A 22,941-nucleotide genomic window follows, 5' to 3' on the forward strand; every position below is an offset into this window, starting at 1 on the left:
TTCCAAACAAGCAGGCTCTGACTAGTGCTGGGAATTGCAGTCCACAGACATTTAAATTATTATAAAAAATATGTTATTATCCTAATATTTAATTCTCTAAGTAATAATTACAGCTTTAACAGTGGTCAAAGATGATCAGTGAAAGTAACGATGCTTAAATATACAATTTCCCTCAGCTTTTCACAAGTAGGCTATGCCAAGTCAAAAAATTCTAGACTTAATTCCAACCAATGAGCCAGCCAAATTAATTAGTAACTCATTAACTTTGTTGGAGGTTATAAATGCAGTTGTTTTCTTCAATAGAGTTAAAGGGATAGTTCACCCAAAAATGAAAATTCTATCATCATTTATTCACCCTCAAGTTGTTCCAAACCTGTATTAATTTCTTTGTACTGCTGAACACAAAAGAAGATATTTGGAAGAATGTTTGTAACCAAACAGATAGGGCTGGGCGGTATATCGAGTTTGTACGATATACCGATATATTTTTAATATACGATACGGAATGAGGCGATACCGTTTAGTTTTATATGAGCGCATCTGAAAAACAGCGGTGGACGTCGCAGAGTGCTGCTGCGGGGGAAATTCATAATACAATGTGGCCTAAACATGAGACATGCTTAATATTAAGGGCTTTAAAAATAACTCGTAAGAATAAGATATAGTTAACACGTAGGCCTATCGTTTAAAGCGGCTTGCCCCGTCAGATGCTCTGACAGATTCATGTGCTGACAGATATTTGCGCTGTTTAATGCTTTTGTGATGTGGTGTTTTCCTAAGCGCATAACTTACATTTCACAGGTATATTCTCCATCTGTAAATGTTAGAGAGTCATACAATATTTCCATTTTGCTGTCAGGAGTGGACGAGCCTTCTGCTGGCGAATCTCATTCTCCTCTAAACTTCATAGACTTCCGTGAACGAGCGCCGCCGCGCGCATTCGCGCCAAACAGGCGGAGCTCAATAGAATGGGATCGCCAAAATTCTGACTAAAATATACATTTTGATAAAATGTTTGTTTGTTGAACAATAAATGTGCCACATGTAGAATTTTAAACCTACAAGTAAGTGTATATAATATAAATGTATAGCTAATTAGTCTGTGCTTTTGTTTTTATTTTAATTTTTAGTCTAGTGAATTCAACTTCTGCTTTAAAAAGCATTATTTTTATTTTTAGATTGTAATGTTACAATGTTAGAATGTAAAGTAACTTTCTCTTTTTTGCACATCTGTAGGCCTATTAGTGTGCCAGACTACATGGTTACATTCACTATATTTGTATTAATAGCTTTCAATATAAACACTGTTTATAGGACATTAGGCAGGATGTTAAATTAAGATTAGGACCTGAACATCTCACGTTGCTATCTGTGTTTAAACTAAACTCATTTAAACCTTGCCAATTTAAACATTCATCCGTAAGACGCGAAAGAGAACTCACGCGCACTGTGAGGAGATGTGTGTGTGTAGTGTACTCAACCGAAGCACGGAGAGCCGCGTCACAGCGCACAGATACTCTCGCGCAAATTCTCTTTCAAGTCTTGCACCTAAACGGACAAATTCACACAAAAACTATGTCAATCTTAGCGAGTATCCTAACAAACATAGTAGGTTATGTCTTAAGAGAAAAACAAGACAGACAACGCATGTGTATCAGTATCAGTGTACTGGATCTTTGAATTAGGTCTTAAAGGGACAGCAGTCTAATATTCCTGCTCTATGTGTTTTAATGTTAATCGAACGACAAAGCACGAAGAAATCACTCTTGACTGAATAGCTTTTGTAACTTAATGTTTCATCTTTATTTAACTATTCAAAGAAGTTTATATGCAGTGTTATTTTATATTTGATTACTTTATTCAATTTCTGTACCTGAAAGCTGTTAGATACCTGAAAAACCTGTAAAGCATTGTTTATTTTATTTGTATCTTAGCTCTCATGTATTTATTTGTGCTGTTTCTTGTAGTTAGATTATTTGTTTTTATTTTCTTTATCTTTATTTGACAATTGTCCTATTTTTTACTGAACATAGCACATACCGAACTGTACCAAAACCGTTACACTAAAACCATGATACAAACCGAACCGTGAGAAATCTAACCATCCCACCCCTATAAGTAAGTCATACAGGTTTTGAACAAGATGACAGAATTTTCATATTTTAGTGAACTATCTTTTTAAAGAACAGGCAGTACATTATCTCTATGACGAATATTCAGCATAACATGGAAAGTCTTAATTTGAAATATTCCAGTGCTCTCAAAACACTTGGAATTGAGGCAATATTCAGTAAGCCCGGGGCCAAGGGACCACATGGCCTGCCAATTTCTCTACAGTGGACCCTGTGAAGCTAGCCACTCTGCGGGAGACCAGTAGGACACACTTAGAGGACCTTTCAAAGAAATAAAAATTAAGATAGAGGAAAGAAACCATATCCACCACATACTTGTGTATATAGCTAAATAACACCTTCATGAGCATGTCTTTAAAAACAGCCATGGAAACAAATTATGTGTGTGTGTGTGTTATAAGGACAGTGAGTTAATTAGAGACAGGAATGACTAACTAGTTCTTACTTTAACAGTAAGGCCTCTTCTAATTAACATCAGACAGTGACATATATTTTTTTCTGACAATAACAGCAGCACTCTTTATAGGTTATTTCCAACTGTATTATTTCTTATGAACAAAACCATATCTATAATTGAATTTTCAAAAGTAACGTTTCCATTTTACTGCCTTTAAGGCCCTGAGCACTGAAATATTTAAAACTTCCTTTAAGCACCAGCTACCATGATAATTTAGTGTGAGACTAATCACAAGATTAATCAATTTTGGGTTAAAAACAAATTAATCAAATCAGCATGTGCCCTTTGGCAATGCATTCAAAGTCCCTGCAAGGTCTGGATAATGTCAAGCCACATCAATTTTGAGGATTTAAAAAAAAGAAAAAAGAAAATAAAAGAAAGAAATGTTACCTCGTTTGGTTGGAAACTTTAATCAGTTGCAGTTCAATAAAGAGGCTCAGTGGAATCCATTATCAGTAAACCATCGTCATATTTGACAAATGACGAGATGTACCATACTTCTCATGAGAGGTATGGTAGCTAAATTAAATCAATAGGTGCTAAAATTCACTACAGAAAAGAGGTCTCAACAGGATATCTGAAGAAATACACAACTAAAAGGTAAGGACGTGGGTCTCGACACAAGTGTTTTGCAAAGTCTTGAACTGTATCCACATAATGATTTTTTTGTCGTTACAAAAACACAAAGGCTACTTAAAAGTCTGCAACCACACTGAACAGGCATGTTGCTGTAATTTACTGTAATTATCCAGTCAACTTAAAGACACCCAAGACATCCTAGATCAGTAATCTTTAATTTGTCATGCACAGTTGCCCTTTTTTTTCTAAAGTGTTTAGTTGAAGAGGTTTTTTTTTTTTTTTGGTAAAGTTTAGTTAAACTTTAACTAGAGTAAAACCAGTGTTTTCGAGCAAGTGCATGTAATATCTAACAAAACCCCACATTTAAATATCATTATCTTTGACATTTCCTTGTGAAAAATGGCATGAAGGAATAATTTAAAACAAAATGCTCATGGTTCAACTTTAATTTGGTGGTAAGTTTAGTGAATGGCATCCAAAGAGAAAGAAGTGGCCCTTTGCTTAGCTCTGCCTACCTCAGTTACGGTTGTTATTTCAGAAAAACTTGATTGAACATGACATAGGAATCAACTACAGTACAAATTTTCATGAACGATGCAGTTTTCAAATGCACTCATAAAGTGGTAAAAATGTAAACAATATTTTGACAATACAGTTTTTTTTTTAAAAAAATGACACTAATGTTTCTACAACACATTCACTGCGGTAAATACAGTTTGAACTCTTTAGTTACTTTCCACCCTATTTTGACCTGAATCAATACAGTAAATTAATTGGAACAAATGTAGGTGTTCTTTAAGGATTGGTTCACTTCTGAATGAAAATTTCCTGATAATTTACTCACCTCCATGTCATCCAAGATGTTCATGTCTTTCTTTCTTCAGTTGACAAGAAATTAAGGTTTTTGAGGAAAACATTCCAGGATTTTTCTACACGATCCCAGACGAGGAATAAGGGTGTTATCTAGCGAAACGATCGGTCATTTTCTAAAAAAAAATGAAAATGTATATATTTTTTAACCACAAATGCTCGTCTTGCACTGCTCTGCGATCCGCCACGCATGGAGTAATCACGTTACAAAGGTCATACGTGATGTAGGTGAAAGTACAGATCCATTGTCTACAAAGCGAATGTGCAAAGACTAAGCCAAACGCCCTTTACAAAAAAAAAAAAAAAAAAAGGTAAAACAACGATATTGGATGATTTTGAAGTTGGAGGAGAAAATGAGATGGAGTTTTTCACCCTACCGCGGTACTTCCGTCTACATCACGCGTGACCTTTCTAACGTGATTACGTCCAGTGTTGCCAAGTCTGCGGCTTTTTTTTTTTTTCGCAGAATTGGGCTACTTTTACACTGTTGCCACGGGTTGTTTTTCATGTCCGCAGGTTGAATTGACCCCAAATAACGTGATACTTAGCCCCTGGAATGCGAATTTTACCAGGGGAGCTCCCCCAAAGACACGGATTTTACTCCCCTGAAATGCAATTGGGCTAGTTTTGAGGAGCAATTGGGCGGGTTTTGTTGTGAAAATCTGGCAACCCTGATTACGTCATGCGTGTCAGATCACAGAACAGTGCAAGACAAGCATTTGTGGTTATATCATTTTTTTTTTTTTTTTTGCTTTTTTTTAGAAAATGACCAAAATGACCAATCCTTTCACTAGATAAGACCCTTATTCCTCGGATCATATAGAGCCCTTTGAAGCTGCACTAAAACTGCATTTAGGACCTTCCACCTGTTGTACCCCACTGAAGTCCACTATGTTTTCCTCAAAAACCTTAATTTATTTTTGACTGAAGAATGAACATCTTGAATGACATGGGGGTGAGTAAATTATCAGGAAATTTTAATTCTGAAGTGAACTAATCCTTTAATAACGTTATGCCTGTTCATTTGGGAATGAGGGGCTGACAGATCCACAGAACTTCTTAAAATTTACTTAAAGATTTGTAAAAAGTATATATTTCTATAAAATTCACTTTAAAACTTTCTAAAAACCATAGACTTTCAAAGATGTACATTAAAAAGATAAAAAGCATGTATGATAAAATGGAGGATGGCAACAGTAACAACATTTTTAAGAGCAAAGTATCAATTATAACACATTAGGAAGGCTGCTGATTGATCTAAAATGGTCTATTTTTAAATAAACTATTGCATTTTAATATGTCATACTGCTCAGCTATTCTTCTTTGAAACTTAGATTGAAAATGTCATCTCCTACCTGACATCCACTGCGTCCTCCATGACAGTCATATCTGTCTTGCACTTGGCAGAAGGGTTGATGGCCAGCTCAGCTGGAGGAATGACAAAGCTTTTGCTAAGTGGCAGCCACATGCCTTCTCCAAGAGTATATGTGAATCTGAAACAAAAAGGCGAATATTTCAGCCTGTACTGCTACATTGTGAGACAAGAAAATTGCCATTTGGATGACATAGTTTTATAATTCTTCAAAAAAAAAAGTGTTTTCTCCTGAGGATCCCTGGAGATTAAATTGAAATTCTGGGTGCAGGAATATAAAAATAGTGGTGTCCAGGGTAACAATGAACGACACATTTTCACACTGAAAAAGAGACAGGTTATTGTTCATATTTGGCAAATGATTTCTGCTAAGAAACACAATCCATACATCCTCATGAGAGACTCCCACATGTATAGTATATAAAGACATTTATTCATTTGGTTTATTGTATCCGCCTCTGCACAGTTGTGCAGGGGTTTAACAAATAATGTGTTTTCTTACTGGTCCATCTAAAGGTTCAAATTGATTGTATTCTTAAGTTGACAGCAAAAAAATAGCCTCCTAACTCCTACATTTCTCTCCTGCAAAATCGCATATAACAGTATTTCCAGTTTGACCCTCACACTAGAACAGTAGCACATTTTAAAACTTGAGTCATTACCGGAATGCTTATCTGACCTTGAAAACTCCCCCCTGGTTTTACTGCTGAGAGACGTCCAGGCAGATAAGATCAACTCGTGGGTGGATATTCATAGAGGACTACAAAAACAAAGCAACCGAGCATTGTAAAATAATGCCCAGAACAGAAGGTCCAAAGAGTTTGTAGGAGTAATTGAAAACTGGCACATGTACAAGCTAGCTCTGTTTTACTTCACTTCAATTCACTTTGAAGTTCTGAGGTTTCGACTTCGTGTCATAACACTCAATCAATAAATGTTCTGTCCAGAACTGACTTGCATACAATGGAAAAAGTGTCCAAGACACAAGTATGAGGATGCTCTTTTTTTCCTCTGAAGATGTGCATTCAGAATAGCCAGGATGTGCTTGAATGAGTCATTGATTCATTCCTTTATTCATTTGCTTTTCCCCTGTAATCTCAACTATCATTTTATATTCCACCCATGCACCCCAGGAAGGCTGCAAGTATACAAGCTAAACAATCACCTCAGTAATTCTATTTGCATAAGATACATTATGCCAAGAAAAAAATACTGTCTGATTACATTATTGAAAGCTCTTTTACTTTTCCCGTATTATGCAGGTGTAGATGTGATTTACACCTACACTGTAAGAATAAAATGACATTTTATTAAGCATACAGGGCTTCTGAGTCATGCATAGCCAACTAAGAATTGTAAATCACTTTGAATCTAGATAAAAATCCTTGTTAGACTGGCAATATTCACCCAAATGTTGTCCAAACTGGGCTAACAGTTTCATAATGAATAATGTTGCTGATTTGCTAAGGGTTTGCAAGCTCCCAGCACATATTGCGGCATGAATAAATTATGTGGTTACTCTTACAGGAATATTGTTTTACTCTTTGCTGGCTTTATTTGTGCAGGTGTTGTTGTTGTTGTTCATGTACTGTACACTACTATTCAAAAGTTTAGGATCGATAAGATTTTTTAATGTTTTTAAAAGAAGTCTCTTACACTCACCAAGACTGAGTACAGTATCAAAAATACAGTAAAACAGTGAAATATTATTACAATTTAAAATGACTGTTTACTATTTTAATATATTTTATGTTATATTATTTTATCATATATGTTATATATACAGTATATGTTATATAATATATTATATATGTAACGTATTAGCTGAATTTCCTTACTCCAGTCTCCAGTCACACGATCCTTCAGAAATCATTCTAATATGCTAAACTTACTGTTATTAATATTGTGTTGTTTAAGATTTTTGTGGAAACCATGATACATTTTTTTCAAGATTCTTTGATGATCTTTTAAAAATTAAATCTTTTTAACGTTATAAATGCTTTAAAGGGTTAGTTCACCCAAAAATGAAAATTCTGTAATTTATTACTCACGCTCGTGCCGTTCCAGACCCGTAAGACCTTCGTTCATCTTCGGAACACAAATTAAGATATTTTTGTTGAAATCTGATGTCTCAGCGAGGCCTGCATAGCCAGCAATGACATTTCCTCTCTCAAGATCCATTAATGTACTAAAAACATATTTAAATCAGTTCATGTGAGTACAGTGGTTCAATATTAATATTATAAAGCGACGAGAAAATTTTTGGTGCGCCAAAAAAACAAAATAACGACTTATAGTTATGGCCGAATTCAAAACACTGCTTCATGAAGCTTTGGAGTGTTATGAATATTTTGTGTCGAATCATGATTCGGATTGCATGTCAAACCGCCAGACTGTTGAAATCACGTGACTTTGGCGATCCGAACCGCTGATTCGACACAAAAGATTCATAACGCTCCGAAGCTTCCTGAAGCAGTGTTTTGAAATTGGCCATCAATATATAAGTTGTTATTTTGTTTTTTTGGTGCACCAAAAATATTCTCGTCGCTTTATAATATTAATATTGAACCGCTGTACTCACATGAACTGACTTAAATATGTTTTTAGTACATTAATGGATCTTGAGAGAGGAAATGTTATTGCTGGCTATGCAGGCCTCACTGAGCCATCGGATTTCAACAAAAATATCTTAATTTGCATTCCGAAGATTAACGAAGGTCTTGAGGGTGAGTAATAAATGACATTCTTTTCATTTTTGGGTAAACTAACCCTTTAAGGTCACTTTTGATCAATTTAATACTACCTTGCTGAATCAAGTCATCATTTCTGTCAAAAATGTATCAACCAAGAATCACATCCTACACTCAACTAAACAGACCCTGAATTAAAGGGTTAGTTCACCCAAAATGAAAATTGTGTCATTAATTACTCAGCCTGATGACGTTCCAAACCTGTAAGACCTTCGTTCACCTTCGGAACACAAATTAAGATATTTTTGATGACAGAATGCTGTCAGATTTCCTTCCATTGACTGGCTTTGTAACTACCACTTTGACGCTTCAAAAACTTCATAAAGAGATTGGAAAACTAATTCATATGAATCGAGCGGTTTAGTCAAAATCCTCTGAAGAGAATAACGCACAAGAGCAAACCTCTTCCTGCAGCTCAAACATAACCAATGCGTAACCAGTGAGGTTCATTCTCATGTGTTACGCAGCACGTTTGAGCTTCTTTTTATGTTTGCTGATCAATGTTTACCTGCGAGTAAAAGCCTAAATTAAATCTTTTCATCATAACAAGTGATCAATTCTCTTCAGAAAATTTGGACTAAACCGCTCGATTCATATGAATTAGTTTTCCAATCTCTCTATGAAGTTTTTGAAGCATCAGAGTGGTAGTTACAAAGACAGTCAATGGAAGGAAATCTGACAGCATTCTGTCATCAAAAGGATCTTCATTTGTCTTCTGAAGATGAACGAAATGAGGTTGAGCAATTAATGACAGAATTTTCATTTTGGGTGAACTAACCCTTTAACTGCTAAAAAAAAAAAGAGAGAGAGAAAAAGAGAGAGAAAAGCAACTATAATCCTCAGATTACCCTCCTCTAGTGTACTATGAATGGAACTCTCCGTATGCTGCTGTTTAAAATGGTGCAATAAATTGCTTTTCTTGATTACAGTTAAGTCTATTAAACTTGCATCTTTTCCTGTGTTTGAATAAATAAGCCACTGCCAGCTGCCTAATTTATTTATTTTCCTAGGTTCAAATGCAGGTTCTTCAATTATAGCACTCTGCACTCTCACTGTGGATACAGAGCTGTACTAGCATCTGAGAACTGATGATAAAAGCAGTTGAAGGAATCTCATTATCTGTTGCCTCTAGTGAGACTGGGGATCTCTGTATTCTTTTATGACTGTTATGATTACAGAAGCCAGGGTAAGCAAAATATAATAACAACAAATTAATCAACTGACTTATTTCAATTACAGTTAAAACCTCACAGACATCAATGCACCAACAAAAATATTCTTAGTCAAAATCAAAAATTTAACAGAACAGCTTAGGTTCACATTGATGTTTCCATGTCTTTTATTTTGTAAATTGTCATAGTTATAGTTATGTTTCCTGTTTCATATCATGTGCAGAAATTGTCTTATTATTGGGAGATGCGAGGGTCGGGGGTTTTAACATTGGAGAAAGCGTAACAGCTAACTTGGATCACGTGAAGCGACTCAGCCTACCGCCGAAGCGTTAGCATTAGCTGTTAGGCTTTTTTGGTTGCAGGCTTGCTTAAAGTGGCTTTGTCGTGTGATTCCGTTTCCCTCATGTGATCCTGCCATGTGGTTCCTTAGTTCATGTATCATGTTCTGATTGGTTTGTTTATTGGTCAGCTCAGTCTTCTCATTAGTTCATTGTGTTGATTAATTTCAGGTAAGTCTTGTTATTTCGTTAGTCCTTGGCTGCATCCGAAATCGCATACTTCCCTACATAGTAGGCAAAAAACAGTAAGCATGTCTGAATTCACAGTACTCATAAAAGAATAGGCAGAAAGTACCTGGATGACCTAATACTTCTGGCGATTCTGAAGTGTGCATACAATGGACATTTTACTATCTCATGAGGCCACGGGAGAGGGTTTGTGAATGGCAGTGACGCTGGTAGGTCACATGGTCACAAGGGCAACATGGCAAATGTAGTACGACCAGATTACATTCACACTACACACATTCTTACTATGTAGAACTTACTTTTTAGTTTAGGTCATGAAGTGATTACTTACTTAAAATAAGTACTCAAGAGAGTATGCGATTTTGGATGCCTAGCTTTTTTCTATGTAACCTGCTTTTGGTGAGTTTCTGTTCATGGTTCATGTTCAAGTTTGTTCAAGTCAAGTCATCTGCACTTGGGTTCATCCTCGACTCACCTTCAATGGACTACGTTACAACTATGGTCATCTTTAAATTGGTGATTTTTCAATAACATCTGATTTTCTACGCTTTTATAAATGGTTTAAATAAAAAGGCACTGAATATGCACATCAAAATGCATTTGCTATTTAAATTTGCCTTTTATTTCAGGAAAGGTGTTAATTTCTCGCATGAAAATGAACTTCTCAGCATTTTCACATGAGACCATTCCTATTAACACGTTACATGAGATGTGTTAAATACCTCATGTACTAGTGAATAGGACAGAAAAGCAACTGTGACTAACATTCTTTATTAATGCACCGATAATAAGAGGACTGTCACTTGTGGGGAAAATGCAAATATGTGTTTAACGTATAGTTTAAACTAGAAAATGCAAATGTAAATGCAATTGCGTTTGAATTCTGACCACAATATGCTGAAATACACAGCAAGCTTGCACTCATCCATTTGGATTTCTCCACATGAATCTATCTCATCACACCTGGGGTGGTGCGCGTGCCTCATCAACTGTAACCACAAACTCATTTCTGTCAATATATCATCCATCATCGGCTACCATTTACATTAAATCCAATTAAGCCTCGTTCATTTCATGTGAACACAGCGTTTTCTCCTGCTGTTAATGGTAAACAGATCTGTTAAAGGGATCGTTCACCCGAAAATGAAAATTCTGTCACCATTTACTCACCCCCCAGCAAGCTAGTCTCGGTTAACTATAGACCCGATAGTTCGGCTATGAGTAACCCACTTCTAGACAAAATAACCTTAAATTTAGTTTCAAAATAACTTGTGAGATGTCTGATATTCCACTATGTAAGCAAAGTCAACAGTGATTACAAGGTGTTTGGTTTAATTTCTCTGACATGTTCTATGCTAATATCCCATCATGTTCGCAATGTCAATAATATCTAAAGATGTAAGTGTAATTTCATGACATGGTCGATCTGTAGTCATGATTTAGCTATTTTAAACACAAAATTGCTTGCTGGGCCTTGTGTTGTTCCAAACCTGTATGAGTTTCTTTCTTCTGTTGAACCAAAAAGAAGATATTTTGAAGAATGTTGGTAACTAGACAGTTGTATGGAAGCCCGTTTCCGCCACAAAATAAAAAAATAAAAACAGTAATTGCTACTTTTTATCTCACAATTCTGACTTTTTTTCTCACAATTCGGACTTTTTTTCTCACAATAAAGTCACAATTCTGAGATATAAACTCGCAATTGCAAGAAAAAAGTTTATATTTCACAACTGTAAGAAAAAAAGTCAGAATTACGAGAAAAAAAGTCAGAATTGTGACTTTATATCATGCAATTGTGAGTTTATATCTCAGAATTGTGAGATAAAAAGTCAGAATTCTGAGATAAAAAGTCACAATTACTGTTTTTATATTTTATTTAGTGGTGGAAACAGGCTTCCATACAGTTGACTTCCATAGTAGGAAAAAAAAAAATACTATAGAAGTCACTGGCTACCGTCAACCGACTGTCTGTGGTTACCAACATTCTTCAAAATATCATATTTTGTGTTCAATAGAAGAAACTCATACAGGTTTGGAACAACATAAGCGTGAGTAAATGATGACAGTTTTTTACTTTTTGATGAACTATCCCTTTAAAGTAACAGTTTCCTGCCAAATTTGAGACTGAAAAAATTGAGGCCGAAATTTCAGTGCAATCCATACTCGTAGATAATTCCATGACATCCCAAAAAGGCATGTTCGCACACCACAGATTTGCTGAAAACTCACCCAAGCGTTTTGTAATATGCAGATTCAAGAAAAAAGGAACATAACGTGAAGCTTGACACATTTGAATATTGTCGCCTGCTAGTGTGAAGCGGTTTCAATTGAGTTTTGCAGGAAAGTGACTTGTAAATGGATTATTGAACAAAACACTGAGTCCGGGATAAAACTCCCGCCTCGCAGGTGGAAGTTAAAAGGGAAAAACACATCTATCAAAAAGCGTCAGGGTACCTTTTAAACTATCTCAGCACACTGGCTCAATGACAAACAAAGACACAACCTCAGAACAGGACGGAAAAGAAATAACCATAAAATGCATTTCTGTTAAAGGCAGCAGTATCCAACATAATCATGTGGGTACGAAAGTATGCATTAGATGTTTACAGACACCATAATGCATGATTTGAGTGTGAAAGGCTCTTATTTTCTAACTTTGAATGGTTTGCAGATTGGAAAGTAAATCAGATTACAGGGTGATTTGAAGTGTTTATAAAACTCCAGATTAAAAAATACTGACGGTTAGTCGCACCATCTCTCTTGTACTTCATAATGCCACTTTCAAAGTTTAACAAATATCAGTCACATCATTTCTGAGTCTGATATTGAAAGCTAGATATATAAATGAATAAGTGAAGCATTCAAAATTGATTATGGCCTTTCCTATTCATTCATGGCACAAATCAATGATGTATGAGGAAAAGCTCTGCGAAATTGAAAATAAATCTTTCATTCAAGTCGTCTCGAACATTCACGTCTGTGCAGGTTTGTTTGGAAATAAAACATTTAATTGTCCCAATGAAATGTATTTGTTTGGTGGCCCAAAGCCAAGGGATATGAGATTTTACACCTTTTGGGGTTATAACACTGACTCCAATTACAAGATGCCCTCCCGGTGTTGTCTTCAAATGCGAAATAACTCTTTTTCATAAGATTTGTAAATAAATAGCATGCGATTTGTGCAAACGAATTAGGGTTGAACAATCAAAAGACTTTGCAATGTCATGGATGAGATCTATGAATAATTCAGCACATGAAGATTATGCATGGCAACTGAAGGAAACCATATGTTGCTACAATTGGATTTGCATTGCTAAATATTCCAAAACATACACCTCACAGATTGAAACATCTCAAGTGCATAAAGCAATGAACTGATTAGTCTTGAGTCTCCAGTAGCCAGAGGTAAACATCATCTAAATCCCTTCCTTTGTACATGGATAATGTTTGTATGTGTGGGCAAACGCATTCGGTGGCCCTGTATTAAAAGTAATTACGTCATTTTTCAATTTTCAAGTTTTTATTTGAACTGTGAAAGGAGCTCTTTGAAGCTGAAAAAAGAAATGTCAGCTTAGCCAAAATGACAAAATAAGTGTACTGCATTTCACAAGCTACTCCTTCTAAAAAAAAACCTATTACATACTTGTCAGCACCTTTTTTCAAAGCTCATTTTCTGCAGTCATATATAATGGAATGCAAACATTTTGCTATATAAAGTAGCCCCAAAAGGTATTTGGATATTTAAGATACACTTAATGTATGAGCTGAAATGCATTACATAAAAGTATCAAAACAATTGGCATCTGCAAATTATACTAGAGCTTTTCTCAAAACTAACTTCATTTTTCTGAACTTTTTTTTTTTTTGCAATTACTTTATGTTTTATGTACACTCTTAAGTACACAAGTTCTATATAGGGCCTTAAAGGGTTCTGTTAGGCGCTTCACATATAGAACGTTTTAGGGGTTCACGTCGGGATCATTTTACGGATTAAAATTTTAAATAATTACGTTTGTTTGAATTCATTTTCACATCCTGTTTTTTTTTTTCTCTCTTCAATTTTATGAATTAAAGGTTTAGTTCACCCAAAAATGAAAATTCTGTCTTTTACTCACCCTCATGTCGTTCCACACCTGTAAGACCTTCGTTCATCTTCGGAACACAAATTAAGATATTTTTGATGAAATCCGATTGCTCAGTGAGGCCTCCATTGCCAGCAAGATAATTAACACTTTCAGATGCCCAGAAAGCAACTAAAGACATATTTAAAACAGTTCATGTGACTACAGTGGTTCAACCTTAATGTTAGCGATGAGAATACTTTTTCAAAATAATGAAAAAATAACGACTTTATTCAACAATATCTAGTGATGGGCGATTTCGAAACACTGCTTCATGAAGCTTCGAAGCTTTACGAATCTTTTGTTTCGAATCAGTGGTTCGGAGCATGTATCAAACTGACAAAGTCACGTGATTTCAGTAAAAGAGGCTTCGCTACGTCTTAAGTTTTTCAAAATTTCAATGGTTCACGTGACTTTGGCAGTTTGATACACGCTCCGAACCACTGATTCGAAACAAAAGATTCGTAAAGCTTCGAAGCTTCATGAAGCAGCGTTTTGAAATCGCCCATCACTAGATATTGTTGAAGAAAGTCGTTATTTTTGTTTTTGTGGGGCACAAAAAGTATCCTCTTCACTTCATAACATTAAGGTTGTCACATGAACTGTTTTAAATATGTTTTTAGTAGCTTTCTGGGCATTTGAAAGTGTTAATTATCTTGCTGGCAATGGAGGCCTCACTGAGCCATCGGATTTTATCAAAAATATCTTCTGACTGAATTTTCTGAATTTTCTTTCTAATGACTGAATTTTCATTTTTGGGTGAACTAACCTTTTAAGCAGCTTGTAAACATACTTTATCACTAGAAAAACATTGAAATAACCCATTATTTCTCCTTATATAGAATCTTTCCTGTAAAGGGTTCTTTAAAATTGAGTCAAGAACTATATATCTATATACAACCCCAATTGAACTTTTTTTCTATGAGAGTATACGTTGTTCATCGCACTAGCTACAGAAATCTTCCAAATATTTTAAATATTTTTAGTCTTCATTTCGAACTGGGTCACAAGATTTATAGTATAAATACAGTGATATTTTTTCTCACCTAAAAATACGATCAGATGGTTGCTCTCCCATCACCAAGTCAAAGCCACGCTGGAAAATCGTGTATGGCCATGGGCTGCAAAACAGAAAGGGCAAAAACAAAATTAATAATTCATGCTTAAAATAATAATAAAAAAATCTGTATGTCACACCATAGACTCTTCATTCATTGTTAAATAGTTCCAGACCTTACTAAGCCACGTGACCTTTAAAACTGCATGACTCTGTGATGAAAACATAACCATCTTATAAAAGGGAGTTCCTTTATGAACTCACTTCAAACCAATTATGTTCCTAATACGAACATCACAGAACTGCTTCCAGCAGATGCTGTGTATAAAACTGTGACCGACAACAGCATCTCTGTCAGTCAGTGCCGTATAGATGTGAGTGTGACTTCAAGTGTGTATTTATCCAAAGCTCTATGTGAACTGATGGAGATTAATGCAGAGAGGCAGCTGTGGGGACAGGGACTGTCGCTGCAGTATAAGAGAAGAGACAAGGAGCTGATGCCTCTCTAAGTAAGCTGTTACTCACAGCAAAAGAGCAGTCACAGCCTGGTTAGACCACTTCACACCACAGATCACCTACTGCTGTTTAAACATCAACATTTGTCCTGCAGCATTCATAATTCATAGGAGTTCCGAAAACAGGAGTATTCGGAGAAACCATTACCACACACTTTAAAAAATGCTGGGTTAAAAACTACCCAAGTTGGGTTGAAAATGGACAAACCCAGCAGTTGGGTTAAATGTTTGACCAACATGCTGGATAGTTTTATTTAACTCAACTATTGTTTAAAAATGACTATATGGCTGGCTTAAAATGAACTCAAAATAGGTTGGAAGTTAAAAATCAGACACATAATAGTTACTAGAGGCAACAATAATAATCAAAAGGTGAACATTTATTAATAAGCAATTTCATAAATGTTTATTGTTTAATTACTATTCATTAAACTTTTTAATAAAATGTTCATTTCCAAAATACTTTGGGTTCGTTTTAAGCAAGCAATACAGTATTTTTTTAATAATAGTTAGGTTAAATAAAACTACCCAGCAGGTTGGGCAAACATTTAACCCAACTGCTGGGTTAAAACAACCCAAGTGCTGGGTTTGTCCATTTTCAACCCAACTTGGGTTGTTTTTAACAGCACTTTAAGGTGCAGGAAGGTGCAATAAAATAAAATAAAATAAAATAATAAAATAAAATAAAATAAAATAAAATAAAATCTTGCAATGCACTTTCTGCAACACTATAGGATATAGCGGTTTAGAGAATGGATAAATAAAATAAAATAAAATAAAATAAAATAAAATAAAATAAAATTAAAAAATCTTGCAATGCACTTCAACACTATAGGATATAGTGGTTTAGAGAATGGATAGTAATAAAATAAAATAAAATAAAATAAAATAAACCTTGCAATGCACTTTCTGCAACACTATAGGATATAGTGGTTTAGAGAATGGATAGTAATAAAATAAAATAAAATAAAATAAAATAAAATAAAATATTAAAGTCAGTTTCTTTGTAATGTAATTTGTATTGTCTGTGCCACAAAGTAAGTTATCACATGGACATTTGCAGGAAACAGTGTAAGAAACATCTTGGCACTTTGAAACTTTACAAAGCATTTGGCATCGGACTTTCTTTCTCCTCCACTAAGTGTTTGAGTCAATTAAAAACTGTTCACACCTTCACAGCATGGCACAAATGGAACAAGCACATCCAGTGCTATTCCACTCCCCTAAGGCAATCTTCCTGATTGTTCCAATTTGATTTCTAATTATCGGATCCATCTCACCAACCGTCATCACTCCCATCTCCCTCCCAATTAAAATGCCAAGGATTTCCTCACCTCCAAGTCTTAATCAAACTGCTCCAGAGCGACAGCCTCAAACCCAGATGAGCATGTGAAACTCTCCTCAGGGAGGGTCTAATTAACTTCAAACATCTTAAATACAAGTCTTTCCGGGATTAGCAACTTGTGCTCCTAACACTTAAGAGCTTTCATTATTTCAGGACTGTTAAGAAGCAAAACACTCTCAATATTTGATGCAATTCTCTTGTATTTGTGCTCCATTCATCTATCTGTTGACTTAAGAAGCATCAGTTTGGTTATGCATACTGACATTTCTACCTCAGATTAAAGATAGCATCTGTTCAGATGCAAACCATCTGTTCTTTTTCAATCCTCTGTAAAATATCAGAGGGCAACAACAAAAGTTCTGAAACTAAAATGAAGTACAGCAGAATTTAAAAATAACTACACTGACTTTGATAATTTTAATAGTAGTTCTTGGACGAGGCACACAAACGACGAATTACATGCGATTAAAACGATTTAAAATGCACAATACATGCATCTCATTGGTATACTGAAATGCAAATCACTGTCACACAAATCTAAAATGACCCAGAGCTTCACTAATCCCTTTTCCAATTCCAGAGGAAGAGCATCATGCAAAAAAGCTAATTAATTCAAACAAGCCAATGTAATTTCCCTACAGTGCATAACACCTGGCTGGCTATCGGCACTGGAGACATTTTATTAGAGATAAGAAATACGACCAACTTCGAGGTGCCAGATACCTGATTGTAGTAGCGCTGTTGTATATCAGAGACAGCATTAGATGCTTATGGTACTCACCCCTGATTTGGGCCCCATTCATTGCGAATACATAGATGCTTGTGAACAGGGTCCTTCATGTAGCCATCGAAACAGAGACATTCTCCTGAAAGCAGACATTTAGTACATTTAAACCATCATTATCAATAAGAGAAAATAAGATAAAAGTGTAATAAAATTATGCTGAGCCCTAACAGTTACAGTATGTGTCCTTGAAGGACGTCAGTTAGGATGGTATCAGCTTTCTGCCAAAAGACTTTTGTTAAAGGGTTATTTCACCAAAAAATGAAATTTATGTCATTAATTACTCACCCTCATGTCGTTCCACACCTGTAAGACCTTCGTTCATCTTCAGAACACAAATTAAGATATTTTTGATGAAATCCGAGAGGTATATGACTCGTCCATAGACAGCAATATAATCAACAATTTCAAGGTCCAGAAAGGTACTAAAGACATTGTTAAAACAGTCGACGTGACTGCAGTGGTTCAACCTTAATTTTATGAAGTGACGAGAATACTTTTTGTGCGCAAAAAAACAAAATTAACGACTTTATTCAATAATCTGTTCTCTTCCCTGTCATTATTCTTATGCAGGTAACACAGTAAGCACGGTGAAGGCTTCCATGTTTACGTCCGAATGCCAGCTCAGTATTTGCCAAAGCTGATCACATGAGCAGCACAACACATGCTAGTGATGCTGACGCAGGAGTTGGCCAATAATGAGTCGCGTTCTGACGGAGAACCTGGAAGCGCTGAATGTAAACAACGTAAGGGAATAACACAGAAGAGATGATACTGTTGAATAAAGTCGTTATTTTTGTTTTGTTTTTGCACACAAAAAGTATTCTCGTCACTTCATAACATTAAGGTTGAACTGTAGTCACATGGACTATTTTAACAATGTCTTTAGTACCTTTCTGGACCTTTAAAGTGTCAGTCTATGGACAAGACATATACCTCTCTGATTTCATCAACAATATCTTAATTTGTGTTGTGAAGATTAACGAAAGTCTTACAGGTGTGGATTGACATGAGGGTGAATAATTAATGACAGAATTTTCATTTTTGGGTCAACTAACCCTTTAATACTGTAAAAAATCATCATAAATGACTATGGGACTTCCTTAAACACTGTAAATAACTGGATGTGTTCATCTGTTCATCTTTTTAATTGTTTTTTTTTAAATGTAAACTCGCTGACTGTGTCAAGTGAAGAAAGATTTCATTTTTTAAAAATGTGCCTGGAGACACTTTCTTTTATGCTCTATCTAGCATTTTAAATGCAAGAACACCTTTATGAAGCTTTCAGAAAATTTATCATTTTCATTTTTGACAGTGGTGTCTATGGTGTTGGTTGGGGGGGGTTACCGTTGTACATTTTTGTAAGGGAGTTTTAATGAAACGCATCCATAGAAAGACATTACTGTTAACTAAATTGTCACATAAAGAGCATGTCAAATCAAATACTTTTAAAACTTATTTTGTATTTTGTGTCATTTCTAGTACATTTACATCCCTAGATATGTTTCAACCATACACTCTAAAAAAAGCGAATGAGTTGTTTTAACCCAGTGGTTGGGTTAAATGTTTGCCCAACCTGCTGGGTAGTTTTATTTAACTCAACTATTGTTTGAAAATTACTGTATTGCTTGCTTAAAATGAACAAAATTTGTTGAAAATGAACATTTATTAATATGTATAATAAGTGAACATTTATTAGGTTTCATGAATAATGATTAAACAACAAACATTTTTTAAATTGCTTATTAATAAATGTTCACCTTTTGATTATTATTGTTGCCTCTAGTAATTATGTGTCTGATTTTTAATTTCCAACCTATTTTGGGTTCATTTTAAGTCAGCCATATAGTCATTTTTAAACAATAGTTGGGTTAAATAAAACTGCCCAGCACGTTGGGCAAACATTTAACCTAACCACTGGGTTAAAACAACCTAGTCGCTGGGTTTGTCCATTTTCAACCCAACTTGGGTACTTTTTAACCCAGCATTTTTTTTAGAGTGAATATAGGGCTGTAAATGTACTAGAAATGACAGAAAATACAAAATAATTAATAATTCATCATACTAGTGTCCAGTACAGTACAGTACAGTATGTATGTGTGGTAAACCTCTGAATTGACTAAAGTCCCATGTCTAGGTGTGTTTGTCTGTTTTTCATTTTGTCCACTTTGTTTTCTAGTTCAATTTGATAAGTTGAAGGCATATGGAACATAAGTTACCTTACACTACTAACTAACCAAATAAATAATAGTCACATCAAGTTTACAAATTTTTTTACACATTAGTCAACAAATTCTTAGTAAATACTTCAAGTATAATTATAGTCAGACCCAGAGGTGCACGTTTCACTTAGCTGAGCGGCTAAAAACTGTCTGACTCACAGATCATTTCGTGTTTTAAACCATTTTAAGGTCATTTAGATGCAGGAAGTCGTGCTTCCTAAACCAGTGAGTTATTTACTTTGTTTTAGTTCATTTCCACCAGTTTAACCCATTCAGACTAATGTGTGAAGCTGCTACGAACATGACAGATTTTACCCCACTATAGAGTCACATGACTTTGGCATTAACCCCCTCACATTCACACCACGGCCTGCTCTGTAGTCTAATCGCCTCTCTGTGTGACTGATATTAATTCATCTCCTTCAGGGTCAAGAGAAAATGACCTCATTGTCATGTTTACATCAATATGGTGATTCTCCAGACGCGCAGTGCTATAAATGGGTGCTCTTGTGTGTGTTAAAGCATATATGCATGCGCAGCAGATTCCATGTGTCAGCCCTCCTCAGTAGTGCTCATGCTTCAGACAGGTCTAATCACTCTGAGTTCAACTGATTAGTCTTGTCAGGGCAAACCGCAGGCACGTCGCTCATGATTTGGGTTCATGGGACTGATGAGGCTGCACCCTGAGCAGGAGCAGGCGGCCCGTCCTGAAAACACGTGTGAGGAGACGGATGCAAATACAGAGCAGGCACAAAGGGAGAATGGCGTTACCAAACATGGAAACGAACTTGTTATCAGTGGGAAGACAATGTGTGGAAAAGGCTAAAGAAAGCATTTGATATTTGCTGACATTTTGTGCAAAGCAGTAGTCATCAATATGCTGACAATGCCAGTGATTATTCTGTTAATGCAATATAAGTGACCTTAAATTCTGCATTATGCAGAGTAATATTGGATTTGCAACACTGATGCTCTGACTAATTTGAGAAAAACAGATTCTTTTTTTTTTTTTAAACGAGTGTAGAAGATGCAAATTGGAGAGAAAGCTATTAACTAAATTTTTAAAGCCATTAAAAGGCAATCTTCAAACTAAATCATACATTTACTTCTCTGTTATTAAACCATTGCTAAATATATTATATAAACTACTGTTCAAAAGTTTGGGAGTTTGGGGTCAGTAAGATTTTTTTTTTTAATGATTTTAAAGAAATTAGTACTTTTATTCAGCAAGGATGCATTAAATTAATCAAAAGTGACAGTAAATACTTTTATAATGTTACAAAATATTTCTATTTCAAATAAATGCTGTTCTTTTGAACTTTCTAATAATCAAAGAATCCTAAAAAACAAAACAAAACAAAAACATAGTTTTCAGGAAATTAAGAGGCACAATATTGATGATAATAAATAATAAGAAGAAATGTTTCTTGAGCAGCAAATCAGCATATTAGAATGATTTCTGAAGGATCATGTGACGCTGAAGACTGGAGTAATGATGCTGAAAATTCAGCTTTGCTATCTCAGGGATAAATTATATTTTAAAATATGTTAAAATAGAAAAAAGTTGTTTTAAATTGTAATAATATTTCACAATATTGATGTAATAAATGCATATATATAAAATAAACTTTAAACTTTAGTTACTATTCTAAGGCCCCGTTTACACTAGTGTGTTTTCGTTTTAAAACACATAAGTTTTGCTACGGTTACGCCTGCCGTTTTCACTACACCAGCGTTTTCGAACATCGAAAATGGAGACTTTCGAAAACGCCGCAGACCCCGTATTAGTTTGAAAACGCCCAGGGTTGTGTTTCTGTATAAACAGGCCAAAACGGAGACTTTTGAAAACGATGGTGTGGCTGCCCACGTTCGCTCTGCGTATCCTTGGCGACCGTGTAAACAATAACATGGAGACTGAACTGCAATCTTTGCTGGCTTTGTTGTGCAGTTAAACTCTGCATTTTTTTTAATACTGCAGCTGCCTACATGCACAAGAGACAACTATTTACACTTGTACGCGCATGCCCAGTGTGCATGAATGGTCATGTGGCATGCGTTTTCGGTCGTGTAGTGTAGACGGAGAGCGTTTCTGAAACGCTGTGGAAATGCCAGTGTAGACGAGGATCGTTTTCATTTTAAAATGTCGTTTTAAAACGAAAACACACTAGTGTAAATGGGGCCTGAAAGTGCATTTGTCCGTTTAAAACAACCAAAAAAGTACAGTTCAGCGAAAAAGTCATTCACCATTGTGTGTCATAAACACTTAATTTAATATATTACTGATCATTAGCACATTTTTGCAGACCAAGAATAAAGTCTAGCACTGCTATTATTTGCATAGTTAACTGCTTTAGCTTTGCCAAAGTAATTTGTAAAACTGAAATTAAACGTGTACCGTAGGTAATAATAGCATTTTTATCAATTCAAATGAGATGCAGGGAGCCTTTAAGACTCTGGGTGGTAAATGACAATTTTGCCAGGAAACATGTACCCAGTGGCTCTGTGATTGACTGATCATTGTTGATATCCAGCAGGCACTCAGCGAGTGCTTTATGCATAAGAAAGACATACTTTTTAATTGATTTCTTTCCAGAATATATGCAAAAGCAGTTTTTATTTTTTTCTATCCTGTAAGTAAGGCATACAAGGCCCACAGAACAAAACCTATACTCTATTGTTTGTGCTATTTATTAAGCCCTTTGAATTTTGGCGGCAATCTCTTGGGTATCCTTGCAAATATTGCTAATCGGGACCCCGGCAGGAAATAAACAAAACATTTTCCAAGCTTTTAAGCTGTTAAAATTAAATTTGTAATGTGTAGTTGGAAGTACTTCCATGTTTGTTTATTCAGTCTTGCCATGTGACATATCTACATGAAAGAAAAAGATCTTCAGCATTGAAGCAAAAAAAAAAAAAAGTAAATTTAATTTATTTGTATGGACGCAGCATATGGGAGTCTAGCTGTTAGAAACAATGTGTCAAAATTGCTTAATACCTTGAGAATGTACTGCAGTGTGACAAAAATATCCTGCAGTGCA

General features: G+C 35.3%; 1 protein-coding gene across 1 annotated transcript in view; it reads right to left on the reverse strand.

The window, feature by feature from the left end:
• Nucleotides 1–22,941, reverse strand: part of astn1 (astrotactin 1) — a 239,111-nt gene that overhangs the window by 135,328 nt on the left and 80,842 nt on the right. The window contains 3 exon segments of the mRNA XM_051870300.1: nt 5,394–5,531; nt 15,027–15,101; nt 17,679–17,763. Coding sequence (XP_051726260.1) covers nt 5,394–5,531; nt 15,027–15,101; nt 17,679–17,763 — 298 coding nt within the window.

The sequence above is a fragment of the Ctenopharyngodon idella genome, chromosome 2 (assembly GCF_019924925.1).
Source record: "Ctenopharyngodon idella isolate HZGC_01 chromosome 2, HZGC01, whole genome shotgun sequence".
NCBI lineage: Eukaryota > Metazoa > Chordata > Actinopteri > Cypriniformes > Xenocyprididae > Ctenopharyngodon > Ctenopharyngodon idella.